Genomic DNA, 22,122 nt, shown 5'->3' on the forward strand with positions numbered 1-22,122 from the left:
GAATTAATGAAACCAAATTTAGTCATCTCTTCTTTAAAAGACTGCTTCTAATTCAAAAAAGAAAATGCTTAGTCAATGGTATCTCTTGAGAGAATTAGTACTATCACCTTTCATTTATCAGTATCAAACTCTATACCACAAAATTGTTTTATAGAGAAGCCAAATATCTGCTTAATCACAAAAAACCCCAGCATTTAGGCTAAACTTATTTGATAAACTGAATAAGTAAAGTAAGTGGTAGCTAACATAAATGAAACCTAAAAATGAACTTTTCATTTTTGCAGCAATGTGTGTTGTACTAAGTAACTGAAAACACATCTTGATATTGACTTCAAATTAAAAAGTGAAAGAAGTTGAGATGCACAGAAATCCTTTTTTTGCTTTTAGGACGTTATTTATAATTTATCATTTTGTTTTATCATTTCTGCACTCATACACACAAAACCCAAAACAAAAGCAAAACTGACATTCATGGCATTTATAGACTTTGAACCATTTTCTTTTAGTAGACTATTCTGGTGTGATCGTTACTGCAGAAAAGATAATACTCAAGAATAACAACAAAGGCTGAAGATCAAAACTGGCTACCAAGCTGAGCAGGTACCAGATTGGGACATTAATTTTCAAAACTCAAGTACAAAGCTACTTCTGAAAACTACATGCATACTTTTATAAATGGGTAATTAACACAAACTAATCTAGCATCTGTTCATGCATATAGCTGGTTTTGAACATCAAATATTCAAAATTACAGAAGTTTCTCTAGTGAATTATACCTTTGTGCTTTGTTGACAGGCACAGGTGGAATTGACAAGAAGAAACAAATCATATCATTTATGATGTTGATATAGCAGAACAGGTGATAAATATAGTTAAAAGAAGAATATACTTAGTACAGTCATTTCATTACAGGCAAAAATAAAGGAAATTAATAAATTAATGGTAAAAATAAAAGGATAAATGGTAAAAATAAAGGATATTCATAAATGAAATAAAAAATAGTCTTTGAAATGAATCTAATATTTTACTACCAATGATAACATGGCAACCCACATAATATTCAGCAAACAAATTTTCTGGTTTTAGTCCTTTTTAATCTCAAAATAACACTTAACCCTACCACTAATGTACAAGATTGTAATCTCAGTTTCAGCAGGCAACATCTTGCAGTACTTCATGATTATCTGGAAATAAACATCAATGCAAAGGAAAAGAGAATTTGTTCAGTGTATTTCAGGATTACTAAAAATCTCAGCTGGATAGTCACTTTTTTTGGATCATCTGCTACTTTACTACTTGCAGACAGTACTATATGAATAATAGCCTAGAAATATAGCCTAGAAAATCCCAGAAAGCCATATCATCTCGATCAGTGATAACAAACTTTAACTTTAGCACTCTTAAGTAGCCAGCAAATATTCCTAAATTTAATAATTTCTTGAACTCCAGAAACAGAAATGCCAACAAATGCATTTTCTATGGGAGAGTGATTTTGAAAACAGTGAATTTTAACTGTTTATGCATAACTCTTGACTTCCATACATGCCAGACTTTAAGCAATGTGAATAGACCGACTGAAATGAAAGAGATAAGTCACAGTGTATAAAGTCTGATAAAATTATGGACTAAAATATTAAATATCAAGGCACGTAGCAGATATTCTATTGAAAGCACATCTCCTTCATCTCGTTTTAGAAAACGTGTTACATGAAACTATCAGGGACCCAAAGATAGTACCTAAATGAAAATGAGAAGAAAATTAAACATATATTTCAAAACTGCAAGTTTGATTATTTTTAAGTAAAAAAGTTGCAATTTTCTGGGAGCATATTTCTTTAAAACTGTAAGTTGTTCCACAGTAGTTACACAGCTGATGCTGTTCAATCATGGATGCATGTTATTGAGGGAGGCTGCAAAGGCAGAATGGCTAGTTTCAATTAAGTGATCATACCTGTTACTGTTTTTGTTTTGACAGGACTGCTGGCATACTCAGAGGCTTGATTTGATTGCTGCCTTGCCAAAGGTGCACTTCCAACTGATGCTTCATCCTCTTTTTTTCGAGTTACTGACACAACAAGTGGAACAGTTCCTACAGACTGCTAGAAAAAGAAGTGCCTTGTGAACCACACAAAACCAAAACACATTAATATTGAATTATGACATCATGAGAAACGTGTCTTAAGCTACATATTTTGAAATGTATAGAAGACAACTTGAAACAATGATTGGAGCACATATATATTGAAAACAAATTATGAAACACTACATTCAGACTTGCACTTGTAATTCTTTATTTTAGTCCTGTTAGTCTGAAAAAAAGCTCTATGATAACAAAAAAAGTGAAATATAATTTATTAACTTAAAATACCATGCTTGTTAGCCAATCAAAATGCACATGAATAAACCTGAATGATCACCAAAGCAAAATAATTATCTAAATGTTTAATGGAAACTGGAAAATTATAATCAGATATGAAAATCTCAAAGTTTTGCAAAGAAATTTATCAACTTCATTAAACTTCGAAAGAAAAGATGCATTGTTATTTATATGTTATTATATTTGTTCCTCACATTTTAAATATAAAATTCAATTCTGACCACTACTGATTTTGAATTGTTCTGTCTTTCAAGCATATCAATAAATGCCAAACTGCTCAAAATCTGACATTGTTAAACAAAACTGAAGGCATTAAAATCTAGTTTGAAGGATTGCATCCTTATTTTAAGATTAGAAAAGAGAGACATGTATTAATCCACATGGGTTCTGGAACTGGAGGTCCACAAATGAATAGAGTTTATTAGCTTTGTTGTTAATTTTTTTATTAACACGAGATAGAAAAGACAAAATCATTAAAAAAATTGGATCCCCAATTTTGCTGTACAGTTGTCTGTTGACATTTTGCTGTAGGATTAGCTGCTACATAAATTGTAGATGTATCCCAGTTGACAAAAGCAGAATATTTCTACCGCTGATATTGCAGAGGGTTATCATTAAAGACGACAAAAGTTTTTTCTAAAGATCAGACATTAGCATTACATGCATCTTAATCAATTTTTGTGTAATTTAATTTTGTTGGTATTGGAGCGAAAATGTAATCCATATAGCTGAGTAATGAGAAACCTCACACGTTGCATTAGGAATCTCTGTGGGAAACAAATTCGTGTGAGGCGGGCAATGTGCTTGTAAATTTTCTCCAATAGAAAACAGATCACTGAATCAAGCAGTGTGCAACACGTGCACACATACAAAACCCCAAAACAAACAGAAAAATCCTTTAATTGAAGGAGAATGACTTCCAAACGCCTTCACCATTTTCCATTATAAAAGTAAAATAAAATAAGAAATACAATCAACTATTTAATCCTACTCCAGTGAAAACAATTAACTTATATATACAGTGGTATGCAAAGTTAATAGGAAAATACTAATGTCAATGACAAACAGAACTCTCATCTCTCCTCTTTTCTCTGAATGTACAGTCATCAGCTTTGTCTCCAAAAGCACTAAAAAGTCGTTCTGGAATACAGTAACATGCCACTTTGGTGTCCTCTAGCCGTAACAACAACAAAAAAACCCATCAGCTTTGAAAAGACAAGTTTTACACCACAGAAATACTTCCCACATCCATATAGAAAGCGAGTCTGAAGTTTTGTAAACTTCCATCAGACACTTTACATCACTTATTTTCAAAATTTAGCAGTTTATCTGATAGAACCTTTCATAAGGCAAAGCCATCTGCAGCTTTCCCATGGCTCTGTTGAGCCATAATTTGGTAATTCTGGATGTGACGTTGCAAGAACATTGACTTGCCAAAGTGAAGCAAGAGTTTCTGAAGAATGAACACAGACAATACAAGACAGTACAAAAGACAATAGGATGGAAATACTGTCTGAAGAAGCAGTATCTATTTCTGAACCACTGAAGAAATGGATCAGCAAAATATAATAAGTTACACCACTAGTCATATAGTGAAAAACATCAAGGCTATCACAGCCAGACAAAGCTGGAAAAAATTAGGACCAAATATTGAGTGCTTGAGTGCTGATCTGGACAATGAAACAGCTGTTTCATCTTTGCTCACTGAAATCAAGCCTGATGTTGCTGTTGATGACGTCCAGTACAATCTTGTCAGGTTTTTGGCAAAAGATTTCTGGTTAAAAGAATGCAGAAGATGAAAGATCAACATTGAACTAGATGGAAAAGGATCATCAAGATTTGGGTTTTAGCCACAAACTGATGAGGAAATTGTGGCTTGGGAAATAGCAGATGACAAGAGCCCCACAGCTGTACAAGAAGATGAATCTGATGGGAAAGGAGACATTGCAGGCAAGTGATACAAGCATTTCATCACAAGAATCCAAAAAGCTAGCTATAAAGCAATATGTAGTAAAGTTTAACACACCTACTTGGGATGTAAGGTTTATGGTTACTAATTGGTAGTGTTATAAAGAAGATAAAAAAAGAACATTTAACAAAGTTATGGAACTATGGCAACAATTATATGAGGTTGTTCTGTTGACACAAAGTCAAAATCAGATTCTGTTCTAGAATACTGACCTCAGTTTTATCAATGCAATGTTTTGTGGCTATTATACACTGAATACTAGATTAATAATAATTCATGGTACTCAAAATAAGAAAATTTACTACTTTTTGAGTATAATTATTACAATTAACTTTTTAGGCCGTGGCTAGAAAACTACAGGAAAGCTATCCTTTTCCAAATTTAAATTTTATTGACACAATCTAACACATTACACACCATGTTAAGTATGCATACACAAAACACACAGATACATATATGTCATTTATGCATGTAAACGGATCAACAGATACAGATTATATTTTTTATTTTACTTCATACTGTGCGGTCAACATGACTTTGGAAATGATAAAGATCTAAAATCAGTGAAAGGCACAAAACAATAATAGCTAAAAGCCAACCTGCCAAAAATACCAATCCCCAAGTACTTCCTGATTTATGTGGAGATATGCCAACTAACTGAAGCTAAAATATCCTGTAAAGACGGCTAGTGGAAGTTTGCCCCAGGTAGAATAAATTAATAGTTCATTTTACTTGGGATTTTTGGTAATTAAATATTTTATTTCTGAATTATAAGTTCTCACGAGTGTGAGGCTGAAGAGGATGCAGGTAGATCTGGGAACATGAGAAGTGCATTCTAAAGAAAACTTGACCAACTGAGCAGACGAGTAACTTTCATTTGAGGGATGCCTATAGAGTCACATCCCTGATGACAAACCAAGGCAAAAGAACATTGTAAGATAGGAACTTAAATATTATTACTAAAGGAAAAATGAAGCATTGGCTTGTGAAATGTTGAATTCATAGGCCACAGCCCAGACATGGGTCGCCATCTTTGAAATGATACCAAACCCAGCTATCCCATACAATGGATGCTGCGTGCACACAGACTGATGTCTACATGTGCAGTAGCTTGCAACCAGCAAGCTGGAAGAAAATTAATGAAGTCTTTGGAATAGGGACAGATGGCAGTTCTACTCAAGACATAGTGTTTTGTGAACATCTAAGATCATTGTCATGCAATCACTATCTGCCTCAGAGAAGAATATTTACCTATGCTGCATGACTGTCCAAGCTGTGCCAGAATGAGCTCCAACAGCAAGGAGGATCTACCTTGCCCACCTTGCAACAAATTCTACTATCATGAAATCACCACCGCTGCTTGACTACAGAATTATGTTTCATTGTTTTGATTTCTGAGATTAATAATATAAGCACACACCTAAATTGCTTCAAAGAGCTCAAACAAAACTAGGCATTAGGCTTAGTTCCTAATTAAAATTAAATTAATTAATAAAATTACATGAATTAAAATTAAATTAATTCCTAATTAGAAAGATTAGGCATGCCTAACCCCTGGGGTTCACAAAAGCACCTTCTTTCCTGGCAGATGAACTTGCTAATTCAAATGAAATTCTGTGACTGCTTCAGGTAGGAATTTCAGGTATGCTCAGAAAAGTGCTCTGCTGGGATGAAAGACCAATCACCAATTAGCTGTAATTTTCCCAAACTTATGTCATGAACTGATGTCAGCCAAGAACTCCCACATTTTCACCAACTGATAAAAGCATTCTACCAGCAGTTTCAAGGGGCCTCTGAAAGTAGAAGATATAAGGTTCAAGTCCCATGTAGCTTTAGTTCCTTAAGCAAGCAGCAACTTCATTCCTACAATTGCGTTTCTTGGGGTAAGAGGTGACAGATCCTGATAGGGATAAACACAGTACTTTTGGCCTGCAAGCAATATCAGAAATCAAAACCTTTTATAATTTGAGTAATCTTTGCACACCAAGAAGATAATTATGTCTACCGTAGAAACACGCTTCTTTTATCAAAGCCTTTCCTGTTATTTATCAAGGTAGAAGAGAAAAACTAGAACTAAAGAAGGGCAACACAGCTCTACCCTCAACAGCCAACTTTGCTACAACATGGAAAAATCTTAAGTTTGGGTACTGAAACTTACCCTTACATTGTCATTCATTCATTGCCATTCATTATCAGAAGTTTTTGGCTCTTAAAGACACGAAGATCTGCAATATTCAAAAAGTCATCCTAAGCCAGATCAAATTAGAGGAATTGTTCTACATGAGTCTACTGACCAAGTCATGATGATAAAATTATTTCATCTTGGGCAAACATTCCAGAGAGACCTCTGGTGCAGATCTCTGAACGAAGAATTGCCCAAGGCGTACCATCAAGAGTTGATAATATCCTCAGCTCACAATGAACTTTCCATAAAGCAGTGAAAGGATTTTATAACACAGTAAAATTCCTATGATAATACCCAAAGAAAATGACAGAAATATACAGCCATACACATTTATATTGCACATCTACGTATATGTGTAGGTACACAATTTTGATAGTTTAGTCTTCACTAAAAGTAGTCATTTTATCTTGTAGAAATGGGTAAAGTAAAAGAAGTATTGACAAGCCATGAAGGCTTTACAGTAATGTGTATTTGAGAAAAAAAAAGGTTACATGCACTCATATATATACTCACTGCAAAGAGTATCACATACCTGACTGTCTCACATCAAAGTGTAGTTAAAGCTTTTTTACCAAAGAAAACAAACTCTTTAAATATTTAACTGTGCAAAGTTAAGTATGAGCTTTTATAAGAGAGTAAATATACGAAAAACACCACTGGTTTACAAAAACAAAACAAGCCACATCTGGAAAAATCTTCAAAAACATAGTCAAAATAAAGTATTAAATTACTGGAAACAAGGCCTCTAAATGTAGCTTTATTTTGTTTTTTAATAGGGAGGCAATGTTAGCAAGCAGTAAACAGCATACATACAAGATGTTGCTCTCTATAGTGGTATCTTTCCCAAATCTGTTCAAATTAACCTTTCATAAAGCATTAAAAAGCATATCTTTTCAACAGGGCTTTCAGACCAAAGAAACACAAGGGGTTTAAGCATATATTATAGATGTGCTGTGTTAAAGAACTATTAAAAAGCAGCAAGTAAGCAACTGGTGCACATACCACACTAACACATATACTGCTGCTACATATATAGCTCAGCTTTACAAAAACAATCCATACAGACTAAAGTATTTTAAAAATTTTTAAAAATGAACATCAATTTTGGCTGGCACACACAAGAATATTTAAAAAAAAAAATCAACTCAAACTTTAAACTTGTGCCAGTTTAAATCCTGCTTAAAATCTAGCACAGGTTCATCAATCATCAAGCAGGGTATGTAAGATGTCTTTTGAATTTGCTGCTCCAACTTCATGGATTATTACCGGTTACTGAAAAAAATGGTGGTAACAAAATCATATTTCATAAAAGTCTAACAAATTCAGGGAACCAAAAATATGATTATTTTTAACACAGAGATAATGTAAAATATGCGATTTTGATGTGGAACATATGGATGGGATGCAATGTATCTGGCTCATACTAATTTTCCTTTGAGCAGTCACACGGACTGTATATAAAGCAGAATAATTACATTTTTATCAAATTTCTTCTTAATGCATTAATTCTTAAAATGTAGAGCTGAAGAGGAAAACATTCACGTTCAAAAAATTTTCCCATGTGTCCAACATAATATTCTTTACAAATATTGATATCTTTACACCTTTCTTAGTATTTCCATTTCTTAGGTATAACAGACCAAATGTCAGTACAAAAAAAATTTACCATTGAATAACTTTCTCCAGAATGCTTTTCACCTATTCTTCAGTTTTGGAGGTAAAGGAGAGCAAAATCAAAAAGTATAGTTTTCAATTTATTCTTGCCATATTAAGTACTAAAAAGCGGAGAATCAATCCATTAACCATTAGAACTATCACAAGATAGCACAACAAATTCACTTTTTTTTAACATATACATTAAGTAGCAAGTTCTGGTTGTTATGGTGGTTCTTTTAAACTAACGATTTGGTGTAAGTATCTTAATAGGCATGATGTTCAGAAGGTGCTGAATTAAAAAAAATCTCTGAGATGTCTCTGGCTTACAAGTGAAAAACTGAGGATTTTGAAAATAAGTTTTGAACTTTAAGTTACAGTACTTTGATTTATAAAGTTTATTCCTTGCTCCGCACCAAGACTCAAGTTATTTCAGCTCAGTATTATTGAAGAATAAACTAATATAACTTAACAAAATCAATTCCAACAATTGCTACCACTTTAACATATATTGTGTCTTGGGTGTTCTGGGTTTTTTGTATTTTAACCCGTCAGCTGGCAAAGGTTTCTGGTGTTGATTACTGCACACTGTACACACAGTACAGTGCTCCAAACACGAAAGGTGATTTACCAATAGTGTCTTTTTCTAGACAAAGCTGCATGTAATACTTGCTACACTGATTATCTGGAAAGATCATCAGCTGATGATGAGGTGGAAATACTCTCATGATAACAAGTATCTTTTCCTTACCTCTTCCTGTCCCTGTTACCAATCAGTGTTTTTTTTTCCTTTTCTGACATTAATCAACTGTATTTTCTTCTGTTTGTACATTATTCAGAGCTGTCAGATATGAAATCAACAGAAAACATTTTTGAAAAATGTTCATAAATTGTATAAGTATTACGCAATGTTAACTAACTTCTTGTGTTCACCTGAGTTTAGAAAAGGAAAGGAGCAGGAGGGCAAAAGAGCTAAAAAAGAGCCAGCTAAAATATTTCATTGTTTATGGGAATACACAATGATACCAAGTCAGGAAACTCATGAGCTTCTTTTCTTATTGGAAAAGGCTGAGGTACTGAATGCCTTCTTCACCTCAGTCTTTAATAGCAAGACCAGCCGTAAATCCCAGCTTCCAGAGACCAGGGGGAAAGGATGGAGCAAGGAAGACATACCTTCAGTGGAAGAGGATCAGGTCAGGGAATACTTAAGCAAACTAGACATATGTAAGCATCCATGGGCGCTCATGGGATGCACCCACAAGTGCTGAGAGAGCTGGCAGATGTCATCACAAGGTCACTTTCGATGTTCTTTGAACAATCATGGCAATTGGGAGAGGTGCCTGAGGACTGGAAGAAAGCAAATGTCACTTCTATCTTCAAGAAGGGCAAGAAGGAAGACCCGGGAAACTACATGCCAGTCAGCCTTACCTCAATCCTTGGGAAGGTGATGGAACAACTAATCCTGGAAACCACTTCCAGGCATATGAAGGACAAGAAGGTGACTGGGAGTAATCAGTATAGTTTCACCAAGTGAAAGTCATTCTTGACCAATTTGATAACATTTTATGATGAAATGACTGGCTTGGTAGATGAAGGGAGAGCAGTGGATATTGTCTACCTTGACTTCAGTAAGGCCTTTGACACTGTCTCCCATAAGATCTTCACAGAGAAGCTCATGAAGTATGTGCTGGATGAGTAGACAGTGAGGTGAACTGAAAACTGGTTGAATGACTGGGCCCAGAGGGTGGTGATCAGTGGCATGAAGTCTAGCTAGACTCCAGTAAGTTGCAATGTACCCCAAGGGTCAACAATGGATCCAATCCTGTTCAATATCTTCATTAATGGGAGGAGTGGCTGATATGTCAAAGGGTCGTGCTGCCATCCAGAGGGATCATGACAGTCTGGAGAAATGGGCTGACAGGAACCTCATGAAGTTCAACAATGAGAAGTGCAAAGTCCTGCACCTGGGGAGGAACAATGTCATGCGCCAGTATATACTGTGGGCTGCCCAGCTGGAAAGCAACTTTGCAGGAAAGGTCCTGATGGACATGAGGTTGAACACGAGCCAGCAAAGTGCCCTTGATGCAAAGAAGGTGAATGGTATCCTGGGCTCCACTAGAAAAAGTATTGCCAGCAAGTCAAGGGAGGTGATCCTTCCACTCTACTCAGTGCTGGGTCTAGTTCTGGACTCCTCAGTACAAGACAGACATGGACATACTGGAGAGAGTCCAGCAAAGGGCCACAAAGATGATTAAGGGACTAGAGGATCTTCCATACGAGGAAAGGCTGAGAGCACTGGGATTGTTCAGAAGAAGAGAAGGCTCACGGGGGACCTCATCAAGGTATAAAAATACCTGAAGGGAGGGTGCAAAGAACATGGAGCCAGGCTCTTCCCAGTGGTGCCCAGTGACAGGACCAGGGGCAACGGACACAGACTGAAACACAGGAGGTTCCCTCTGAACGTAAAGAAACATGTTTTTACTGTGAGGGTGACTGAGCACTGGAACAGGCTCTTTATTGAACAAGACCTTGTACAACTTACTGTAATAGCTAACAGGATTTTGCAGACTTCACACATAAGAAAACTAAAGAGTTTGCCTCAAGTTCAGTTCAAAGACAGATGTTAATTCTATTCCTGACTAATATAAACATAAGCAGCATTGGCTTTGCCGTATCACCTTTTAAAGAAAACATGCTGCACATTATAACATACAGTATAAAACAGAGAACAGAACTTCTTACTACAAACTGTTTCAGTAGTTTCCTCTCTTATTACTGGGAAAATTTACAAATTATAAACTTGCACAACCATATTAAAATAAGGACATCAAAAGCATGCAACAAAAGCTCTGTGCTTGTTTGTGTTTTGTATATACAGACTTGTTATTTCATTTCTGCCAAACCAAATTTTATAAGAAGCATTACTACTCATGATTAAAATTCAGTTATGCCCCTCAGAATGGCAGTATACTGACCTATGTCCAATATCACCAATTAGATAAGAGGCAATAATGGTCAAGATTATAGATACAGAAGAGGCTTATTTTACACAACGCTTTCGCTTCAGCAAAGAAACTTAAGAACTACAGCACATATTTCTAGTAGCCATGAGAGAAATTCAAAAGCAATATGCAGATTTGTTCAAGCACTGAGTGTGCCTCATGGATTTTTAGACTGCCACGTTCTCGTTGGTTCTGTGCTTCAAAGGGGACAATGGAAAACTTATAGATGCATGTTGAAATTCAGAATGGATAGAGAAAAACAAGTTATATTTAAATCCATTTACCCTAGAGCACTGACCATATAGCCACAACAGCAACGACACAGATCATTATTCAAATACGTAACAGCAGCCACATTTTGGCATGCACTGTCACTTTGTAACAAAAAGGTAATACGCTGCAATGCCGCTCACTGAAAGCACCTGGCACCAAATATTCCATTGTATTTTAAAAATTATGCAGAAGCCTTAAAGACTAGCTCTATTTCCAAATTTTCCTTTTTTTTTCCAAGTTAGTTTATAATAAATGTGAGGAAGAATGATGTATGTTACTTGCACACTGTACAGAAACATAACTTATGTAGAAGGGTTGTCCATTAAGTGAACTTCCAAATTCTAACATTTTCTTTAGATAAACACTAAGTCCAATCCCCTTCTCCTGCAAACAGTTGTCATACGTATTGTTCCTAAAGACATAAAATTCCATATAGGAACACGTTAGAAAATTTCCTTCTAATGGTAATAGAAGCAAAAAAACTTTACTGTAGTCTTAATACTCAAGATTTTAAAATCTTTTACTTCTAGCCTAAATATATGAAGAACCTGTTTATATTCACTGATCATTGAGCCAAACGTAACTTTTCATTTAAATAGCTTCTCTCTTCTTTTGGTCAGACTTAAAATCCTCATTTATCATTCATCACATTTTTCAGACACCATCTAAGACCACATCGGGACATGTGACGTAGTGTACTAGATACCACATAAACACGGTTGAAGAGTTTATAACCTAATTGCACAAAACAGACACACTGGGTAAAGGAGGGCAGAAAGAGTAAAGAAGTAACATCTGTACAAACCAAGTAACATAATGGCCTCAGCTATCACACTAGTTCTACAATTATTAGTGGCTGGGTAAGCAAGGTGCAAACAGAGGTAGGTTTAGCAATAGTCTAACAGTAATAAATGAAAAGGGGTAGTCCTCCCTGGGCTGCGTGTACCCCCACATCCCAACACAGCAGTCATTCATTGTTCTGTTCCAGTTGAATAAAGACTCCGTAAGGCCAAAGAAAATTAAATTTCTTGCTGGCTTCATCACATTGATCTTAAAGAAGACACAGTATAGCTTTATGAAAAAATCACTGAAAATTTATGTTTTGTAAAAACGCATTTACTTTTATGCTTACTTCTGTCCTATACCATTTCAGCTTACAAAGTTAAGTATGTTCTGGTATTTCTAACTTTTCATGCTTTCAGACAAAATGACGCCAACACAGTTACATTACTGTAATACACACACAGTGAGTATTTCAGTAAAGATACAAAATATATGTACTACCAAATCGGCATTATAAACTTAGGAATCCCAGAGTAATAGTTAAAAGGCAAACAAATCCGAAGAAGTTCCAGTATGTAAAGGCATACCTGTCTCTGTGGGGAGCCAAACAATCCCAGCCCTATCCTGTATGCAATCAGAAGTTTACATGGCTATAGTTGTGGTCCCAAATAAATGAATAATTTGATTTAACTTATTGAACTCATAATTTTATTACTAGATGGAATGTGTACACAGAACCCAATGTACTGAAAGATTTTCTGACTCTGTGTTTTCAGGTAAAACTCACAATTTTGACTTACTCAAAATGACAGAGCAAAAAATTGTATTAAGTAGACATTAAAATTTAAAATATCTTAACATTTAAGATCTCTGAATCACACAAGGAACTTCTAAAGTGATGTATTTTCTTTTCTTCCGTTGCAATTGTATAAGACTGACAGAATAGAAGAAGAAAAGAACTTTATCAATCAATAACATTTTGACCATAACACTTGCCTGAAAGCATCATGTCTTACAGTTGTTCCATTAAATGTTCAAAAATTATGAAGGTTGTACAGAGCATTTTTGTTCTATGACTATGGTAACAAGCTAAACCTTTTCTGATAAGTAATATACAGGGCCATAACTTTGACCAGAATCCTTATCCTAGGATAATTACGGTATTACCTAAAGATAAAAAGTCTTTGGTTAAGGATAGTTTAATACAGGTATAGTTTCCTTTTTATATAAAGTTTCTTCACAACTACTACAAACATTGTAGTTTTTATTATTGTGTGCAGTCTATTACCATAGTTACGTTAATGGTGAAACTAGTATGATGTCAACAGTTAGGTTTATAAATTCACATTTAAAATAATTTCAAATGACTAAGCAACTCTAAATGCTAGTAACATTAGAAATGCGATACAGTAATTTTAATCAGAAATAGATACCAAAAAAATTTAAAGGCTGTATATGGTAATGACACAAATTACAAAATAATACTTAATCAAAATTTGGTTAAAATTTTGCCACTGGTGATCAAGCCCATGGACAAATAAGTTTCCTAATGTAGTCACTAAACCTTTCTAGTCACTCACTATAAAAGGGCAATCAAAAGAGAAAGCATTGACTAACAGCTGATTATATACATTAATGCTAATGAAAGACTTTTATGAACATTTGAAATAACCAGGCTCAATTACATTTTGGAAGGATACATAACAGTATTTCAAAAGTAAATAAATCATCTGTTTTTAAAAAGAGGTATACCAGGAAATGTTGTGCTGCTCCAGGTATGATGCAAGAATGAAGAATAACTCAACACATTTAAAAACAGTGTAAAGTTATTAAAACAATAAAGCAGCAATTCACACATTGAAGTGTTTCAGATGGTGCTCGTGTAGAATGAGCTTAACGGGACTCAAAATAATGTTTGACAATTACTACCTAACAAGGTCATTAACACACAAGAAACATTAGATCATGTTAATCCTCCCATTTCAAGGGCCCAGTATGAAACTTCCCTGATGTTCATAGTATTCTATAATTATGAGACAAATATAAAAAGATTCTTATATGGGCCACTTAATAATTGACCACTTATAACTGAGACAGAACATCAGGCTACACAGACCACTAGTTTGAGTAATTACGACAAATTTAAGCTTTAGAACATTCTACTGGTCTGCCAAACAGCAGTTAAAAATAAGTTTAAAATCAGGCAAAACCTGTGTTCTTTCCAGGTCAGGAGTATGGGGCATGAAAATTAAGGTCAAGAATACGTCAAAGAAAACACTGTGCCACACAGACCCACAGCTTTAACTTCTTGTATCTTTTCTGAGCACTTCATATGCAAATATGTGTTTTGGCATTATATACAGAATCTGTTACAGCATTCACTTAAGTCAAGTTACGAACTGTATAGTTCCTCTCCTATTAAAATGGGTTTTAATACGAGTAGTGATTTTGTAACAAGTTATGCAATTATTTGATAGACCACCCCAAATGGTTAAAACATGATTTACTATTCAGACTCAGGAGGCTTATGAAGTCTTAAGTAGTTAAAACTAGTTGCAAAAAACTGATCCTAAACACTGACCATCAAAAAACATTCTCTCTATTCTTTTAATTAAACATTATAAATGAAAACATTGCGAAATAAAAATTTTAACATGCAAAACTTAACATTTTAAATAATTCAAAATAAGATCAACAGTACGTGCAGCAAACTACAAAGAACAGGGTGACAGTAAACAAATATGTGGACCAAGAATGCACTACTGGCATATATGGAGGAGAAAGTTTCCGCTCTCCCCACTTCTTTCCCTCCAAAATACGTACCTGCTGAATGTGTCTACTAGCTCGTTTCTGAGGTTGGTAGATAAGCCAAGTATACAGAACTGGATCAACATTAATTGCTAATCCTTGTACACTGGACAAGAGTACTGCACCTATACACCATAGAAAAGAAAAGAAAATGTAAACTATCTGCTAAAGAATCTCTATACATGTATTCATTTTTATTGCACACAAATCATCTTTAATGCAGACTTTTGTTTGGATTGGACTTACATATATATTTATTTTAAATTCCAATCAAGAGTAATAATTAAAACATAAACTTCAATAACTTCTTGAAAGTGAGAAACTTGCCAGCACTGCCAGTGTTATGGACACACACGCAAAAAAATGCAGAGAATTGCATTTTGATTTGCTTATTACAATTTTTTGCCAAGAAAAATGCTTGTTTTCACAAAACTGTCTGTGTAACTGAATCCACACAACACCTTTCCTCAGATTCTCAGCCAACAATAACATTATGCAAGAAATGAGTCAGAGACCCTTGACAGAAAGAAAAGAATATAATGCATGACTCCCCCCAGCCTCAATAAAGAAAAACTTGGTCTAGGACAGTGGGTTCTTTTAACAAAGACAAGTCTACTTGAGGTTAGTGTTCTGCCCAAAGCTGCTCAGGACAAATATTTTTCATGTAAATATGCTCATGAATATTCTTCAGTGGACTAGTTAGGTAAAATAAGGCAAATTTTTGAATCCTGCTAATGTTGGCAGTCTCGGTACTGTGAACTCTTAGGATTTTATCCCAAGTTCTATAATATATCTTATTTTCTTTAAATGTCACTTTTGAAGTCCTAGGATTACAAGATAGGGCTACCATATCTTCATTTCTTAAGAATAAACTTCTAGTTTTCTTATGCTTGTGAAGAAAAACTTACATGGGAAACATTAAGACTCAAAATAGGAGAAAAACTATTCTCAGTATCCAGAAATCTTAGCATATACTTGAAGCCAAGCACACTAAAACCCAATTTATGAAGCACTATTTCCATTAACCCTACATTAAAAATCTGACGATGTATTAGCAAGGCTTTTTTTTTTAATAGTACAGATAAAGTATCTATTGCAGCAGAACTTAAATTACAGAGCTGTAAAATGCAGAAGCAAGTCGATTAATATAATACAAAGGTATCGATTATATTGAAAAAGTGTGGCAAGTAGTAATAGGCAGTTATCTTTTCACATAAGTTTTGCAATTTTATAACAAATAAATAAATGAAATAATGAAATAAATTCAAAACAGAAATCCTGGTTACCGGAAGGTCCCAGCACCAAGTTCTAGAGAATTACAGTAGTTCTATAATTCAAAGAATCATAGTTCCTAAAGCGATATATATTTACTCTGTAGTTTATAACTATGCAGCAATCTGAATTTAATAATAAATTCAAATAAATTCAGAAAGCTTGTCACACAATTCAATGTAAAAACAGCAAAAACATATGCCTCAAAACACATAATACATCACCAAAACTATAAATGGGGAAAAAAAAAAATTAGTTAAGTTACGAGTTTATTGTATATGACAAAATTTTAAAACCAGCTGAATTCCAAATGGCAGAAGACCCACAACCTGGGGCGACGCAAGCAAAGCCTGATGAGTACAATGGGAAAATGGCAGTCAAGAAATACACAAAGATAAATCATCTGCCTAGCACAGGCTTCGAGTTGGAACACACACTGTGAGGAACTCCTATACAGAGACTAGTCTATGTGATCTGATGGTTTTAAATGTCAGTAATAAACCTTAGAAATAAATCTGCATTTTAAGGCAAAGCTGATGTCAAGTATAAAGTAAAGGGGTAACGTGCAAGTAAGAAAAGCAGTGAATATGCCTTGTGGCAGGATCTGGAGGAGACTAGAAAAAGGAAGTAGAAGGTAACAGAGGATTGATAAAGGATATGCTACAATCACTAGCTTTTATAAGATACTTGGATGCCAAAATAAGAGAATCCTGCATCTTTAAGAGATACCGCCTGTTGTCAGCAATGTTTAATGAAAGGTTTAATGTATATGTGATATGACAAGTGGGAGACAGACCTCCCAAAGAGTGAGGAATAAAGTCAGCCTACAAGCAAAGTCAACAAAAAAATCCCACATTTATAACAGACTCCTGAAAAAAAAATAGTGTTACTGTAGCACATGATGCTAGTTACTCAATTTAGTTTCTTGTTTACTGCAAAAAATTAGTTAAAACTAAAAAGTTCAATACAAGTAAGTCATGCTTTGAACTGAAACTATCTTTTCACTTCAATGAAGTGAAACTCTAAAGTAAGGTAGAGCAGAGAGCAAAATAGTTTATTTTTCCAGTTGTCTTTTGTTGTTGATAGCTTGTGTCTGGGAGGAAAAAAAAAAAACAAATGAAAAAAACAGTACAAGTAGTCAGATGAGCAATTACATTATTTGCCTTTCAATTTGACTGTCAGGTAACTTTGGCCTCCTACTAAGCTACTTCTGTCACGCTGAATTACTGAAATTTACTGCCGTATTTGCTACTCAGCCACTATATTTGAAGAGCAGTTTAATCACCTATGTAAAGTTGTTTTCTATGCAACAGCTTTCTTCATAATAAATAACTATGTAGTCAAAGAAAAGTTTCTCAGATTTGCCTCCTCCCCCTCCCAAAAAAACCTCTTAAACTAGTGTTTTCATGCCAAGAAATAAGAATCCCCCCCAGTTTTCACGGAAGATCTCACTGATGTGAGGACCAAGCTGTAACTTGGCAGCAGACTCCTTACACGACTGAAAAAAAATTAATTGCTATTTTGTCTCTGTCAAAATGCAATGCTCGAGTTTCCTGGATTTCATTAAGATTGTGGTGAACTTTCTTTTCTCCCCTCCCCTTTTCTCCTTTTAATTAAATTTACATTTCAGAAAAAACAGACCTTAGTCCCATACCATACTAGGTTTCCTTTCCAGATCCCAGTTCTTGCCAGAGTTATCTATTACATCTATCTAGTAAATTATTTGAAAAATAAGAATCAAACCCAACACCACGTAATCTTCGAACGTTTTGAGAATTTCTCAAAGTCATGGTGTTATTTGCTAGGTTTGGGCAAATAATTTCTTTCCTTCCCAGCTTTCGGCTCTCTCCTGAAGGAACAAACCCAGGGGAGGCTGCAGGTGAGTGGTGGAGGACGAACAGGAGGCATCAGAGCACAGTTGCATTTGGCACTCTCATCCTGTGGACAAGCTTCTTGACAAGCTTCCTTGGATGACGACAGCTGCAGCAACAGCACTCCTCTTCCCAAGGGACCAGGGGGCCCACAGAGGATAACCTGGGGCCTCCTGCGCGTGGGTTGGCTCTGCTGCCACCTCCTCCCACCTTGAGTGGTGAGCAAAGGCTGCTGGAGGAGCAGGGAGGAGAGGGGTCGCTAGCCTGGGGCTCTAGCTCTACCCTCTCCTTCATAAGGGAAATTCAAGCATATAATAAGTGGGACAAAAATGGAGTATGGTACACTTCTGGTGAGGTGGAAGAGGACACCTGGGGGATGCAGCTGCGGAGAAAAGAGGCCAGAGGTAAAGGCAGGATAGGTAAAAAGGGGCAGAGTTGAGCAACAGAGTGGTGGTGCTGAGGGATGCTCAGCGGTGATGAAAGAACGGTAAAGGGCCTCAGATATCAGAGACAGAAGAAAAGGATGAAGGCAGCAGGATGGTGAAAGAGGAATGCAGAGGTGAACGAGCGCTTTGGGAAGGAGAAGGGAAGTGGCAACACTTGGCGAAAACGGCTGTCTTTTTGGAGATGTAAGAACCTTGTGAAAGAGTAAACTGCATTACTGAGTCACTCCCAACATTTTGGTGAAAAAAATTTACTAGGAAGAGTAGACAATAATAGTTCAGTCATAAATTATTGAAACTCAACATTTAACACAACAACAATAACACACTATGATGCACTAGACATTGAGAAGCAGCCTTGCTATTTATGTGCAGAAAAATGTATTTTATCTCTGCAACAATAAAGAATCACCCTGGCAGAATTCTTTCTAAATTCTGCTCTGTGTGTATGCAGTATCCAAATGCATCTATATTGCTATTTACAGTAAAAACTTGCAGTAAAACATTTCAGATATTCCCCTGTAAAATGAACTGAAAAACCTCTACAGGAAACTGAAGTTAACGTACACTTTCTGTTGGGGAGGGATCACAAATATGAACAAAGGGAATGATGTACAATAAAAACTAATTCTGACAAGTTCTGTTTATTTTTAGTAACCAAGTAACTAAAGAAAACATTACACCATCTTGCTATATAAACCGCACCATGAATTATTTTAGCATTGAGCTCATGACTCCTAGATGTCTCAGGACATGTGAATGATAAGCAGGTGTTGATACAAGTTGAGTTAGCATCATTAATTTAGTATCCAACTATTTCAAAGGATAACAGAATGAAGAAATAATTTTTTTACTTATTATCTTACTGTTTTGAAGGGCATTTCCACTAAGGCATACTACAAAAATGCAGATCTGCATATTACACCCAAATGAAGAGTTCTTTTTTTATAAAAGTATATAGGTAATTAGTTCTTTCTGCTAGTTGACTCAGAACAGATGCATTGTAAATCACTAAATGTGGAAATATCTAACTCTGTTTAATTTTAGCCTGGGAGTCAACTAAGGGAAAAAGAGTGCTCTTTACTACTCTGCTTACTGCCAAAATGGCTCGCTTACCCACATTCCAAACAGGCTTTACCAATTAGCTATCCTATGGCACCACAGCCATTTTCAGTCACATCCCAAACTGAAGAATGAGAGCTGAAGTAGGAGTTAGAGATTGCAGTTACACAGCATAAAAAATTAAACACGCAACCTTTTTGCCCACTTCGGAATATCGACGACAAGCCAATATTATTGTCTTGCAAAACAATCAGCTTATCTAAGAGACAGAATCTGCATTTCATCCTGAATTGCCGAGTCAGACAAGGGAAACATATTTCAGGCTACACCAAAGTTTACGTGATTGTGAAAAATTATTTTTACATTATACCAGCTACAGTAAGTTAATAAATTTTGTCTAACTACTGAAATATATGTCTGCATGTCTCCCTATTCAAGCTTGACTTGAATGATTACAGATGGCCTTTTATGTAAACATTATCCCAATTTTATCTCAGAGAAAAATCTCCACGTTTACTGTACTTTCATAGAGTTTTATGTTCACCAAATGCTTAAAATAACTCTAAGATCAATTAGTTTAGTTGCTTAGACCAATATTAGAATATTTCATTAAAACAGAGTAGTGGGGTAACATTTTCCCATGAACTAAGGCACTTTGGTCTGTAATATCAAACACAGTTCCTTCATATAACAGTTATTCTTTGCTCAACCATACACACACCACAATATTTTAACACTATTCCTTTTTTTTTAAAAAAAAAAAAAGCTTTTGATGTTTGGAAACATTCAGTAAGAATGTACTTCTACTGCTATCATGACCTTGTAACTCTCCTGCTGAGGTTTATAGCAGAAAAGCATTAAGAAACAAAAGAGGTCAGCATCATTATTTTTATTTCAAAAATAGAGAAAGTGAGGCAGAGAAGTGAAGTTATTAGATCACACAGCAGGACCCAGGGATAGAATTTAGATGTTAAAGTTACGTGGCACAGCTAAGTACCTGCTGTAACTAGTAGCAAAAATAAATGTAGGAGTGTGACTTGTGTTAATCATAACTCTAAATCACACGGGCCTAATTTTAATTGAATGTTCTGATAAGCCATCATTAGGGTTAAAGAAAAGAAACATCCTATCTCCATCAATATACATACCCAAATACTCACAAATGCTGAATTATGGAATTATAACATAGAATTATAGTCAAAGACGTAAAATAATGAGGCAAAACACAAAACTGCTGAATACGTTGGTTAACACAAAGGGCTGTATGTCAGGCATCGTTTGTCTAAAGTACAAGGAACCATATTTCTGCAAATCAATCTGAAGCAAGGTATATCAAATCAAGGTGTGGAGAACAACCCTCAGTTACTGCATATCATCTCTGCCCTTTGATGTTAAGAATGGAATTGAGTCCATTTAGTATTTTGTCTTTCTTACTGCGGAAAAATGTTATGACATGCTGAGATGCAAGTTTTCACAAAAATGCTAGAATATTCATATTTAACTTGTTTGCTATACGTTTTTGGAAAAAAAAAAAAAAAGCATCTTGAAAGGCTGCTTTTTTTTTCCAAAATTCATTTGAGCAAAATTTTAATTTCCTTTAGAGAATATAGTGATGTATGTTCAGGGAAACAGTTTAATAGGCAATAGCAATCAAAAAAAATAGGAAATGCGTAGGCAGCTGTACTATACAGAAATGTCAGCTTTATTTCAATGATTACTGAATCATCTCTATGAAAACATAACAGCAATATTCCTATGCTGAACTGCATAGCATCTCTTCCTTAATTTCTAGGCTTTTAATGCAAGAACGTCTCATTCAAGTATCATTTCCTCATGTTCACTTTTAGATCCTGTTTATATATTTAATCATCACTTACTATTCTGTAAATATAAGGAGCATGAGGAGCTCTAAATTCAACTGACAGAAAGAACTATACAGATAGAAAGCAAGGATATATTATAATGACTTGAAAACCGTACTGTCAGTGAGTGAATAAAATGATATGAACATTTCAGAAAACATGAAGTGTTTAGAACACTTGGTTTGTTTTATTCATCAAAAAAGACGGGGAGAAATACAATGTTCAAGTTGCCCAGAGAGTTACGTTTCCACTCAGAAAACGCAGGGTGGCCCAAACTAACTCCAAGCAGAGGCTATTACTAGTATTCAGAAACCACTTCTGTTTACAAAGGTATCTACCAAACTCTGGTCCCTTTGTCTTCCCCCGCCCCCCCCCCCCCGAAGTCCCACTAGAAAGCTATCTAACATTTGATGCTATAAATCTGATCACCGATCTGACTCTAAGTCCTTAGACTGTGTTTATTATGAAACTTCATGGATAAGATCTGCTCTGCTAGCATCGCGATACTTTCACATATAAGTGTTAGCTCTCAGGCTACCAACAGTTCTGCCTCTGTACCTGA

The 22,122-nt window shown here is 35.3% G+C and overlaps 1 protein-coding gene across 16 annotated transcripts in view; it reads right to left on the reverse strand.

Annotated features, from left to right (window-relative positions):
- The window catches only part of VPS13B (vacuolar protein sorting 13 homolog B), a 490,063-nt gene that overhangs the window by 261,125 nt on the left and 206,816 nt on the right, over positions 1-22,122 (reverse strand). For 15 of the 16 annotated variants that reach the window (XR_012672287.1, XM_075141361.1, XM_075141359.1 and 12 more), the window contains 2 exons: positions 15,066-15,175; positions 1,952-2,099 (listed from right to left, as the gene is read on the reverse strand). Coding sequence is in view for 15 of the 16 variants with exons in the window: in XM_075141361.1 (XP_074997462.1) it covers positions 1,952-2,099; positions 15,066-15,175 (258 nt within the window). In the remaining variant the exon portion in view is untranslated. The remainder of the gene's footprint in view (positions 1-1,951; positions 2,100-15,065; positions 15,176-22,122) is intronic. The other variant, XM_075141353.1, reaches the window with a different exon arrangement.

The sequence above is a fragment of the Calonectris borealis genome, chromosome 2 (assembly GCF_964195595.1).
Source record: "Calonectris borealis chromosome 2, bCalBor7.hap1.2, whole genome shotgun sequence".
Lineage (NCBI taxonomy): Eukaryota > Metazoa > Chordata > Aves > Procellariiformes > Procellariidae > Calonectris > Calonectris borealis.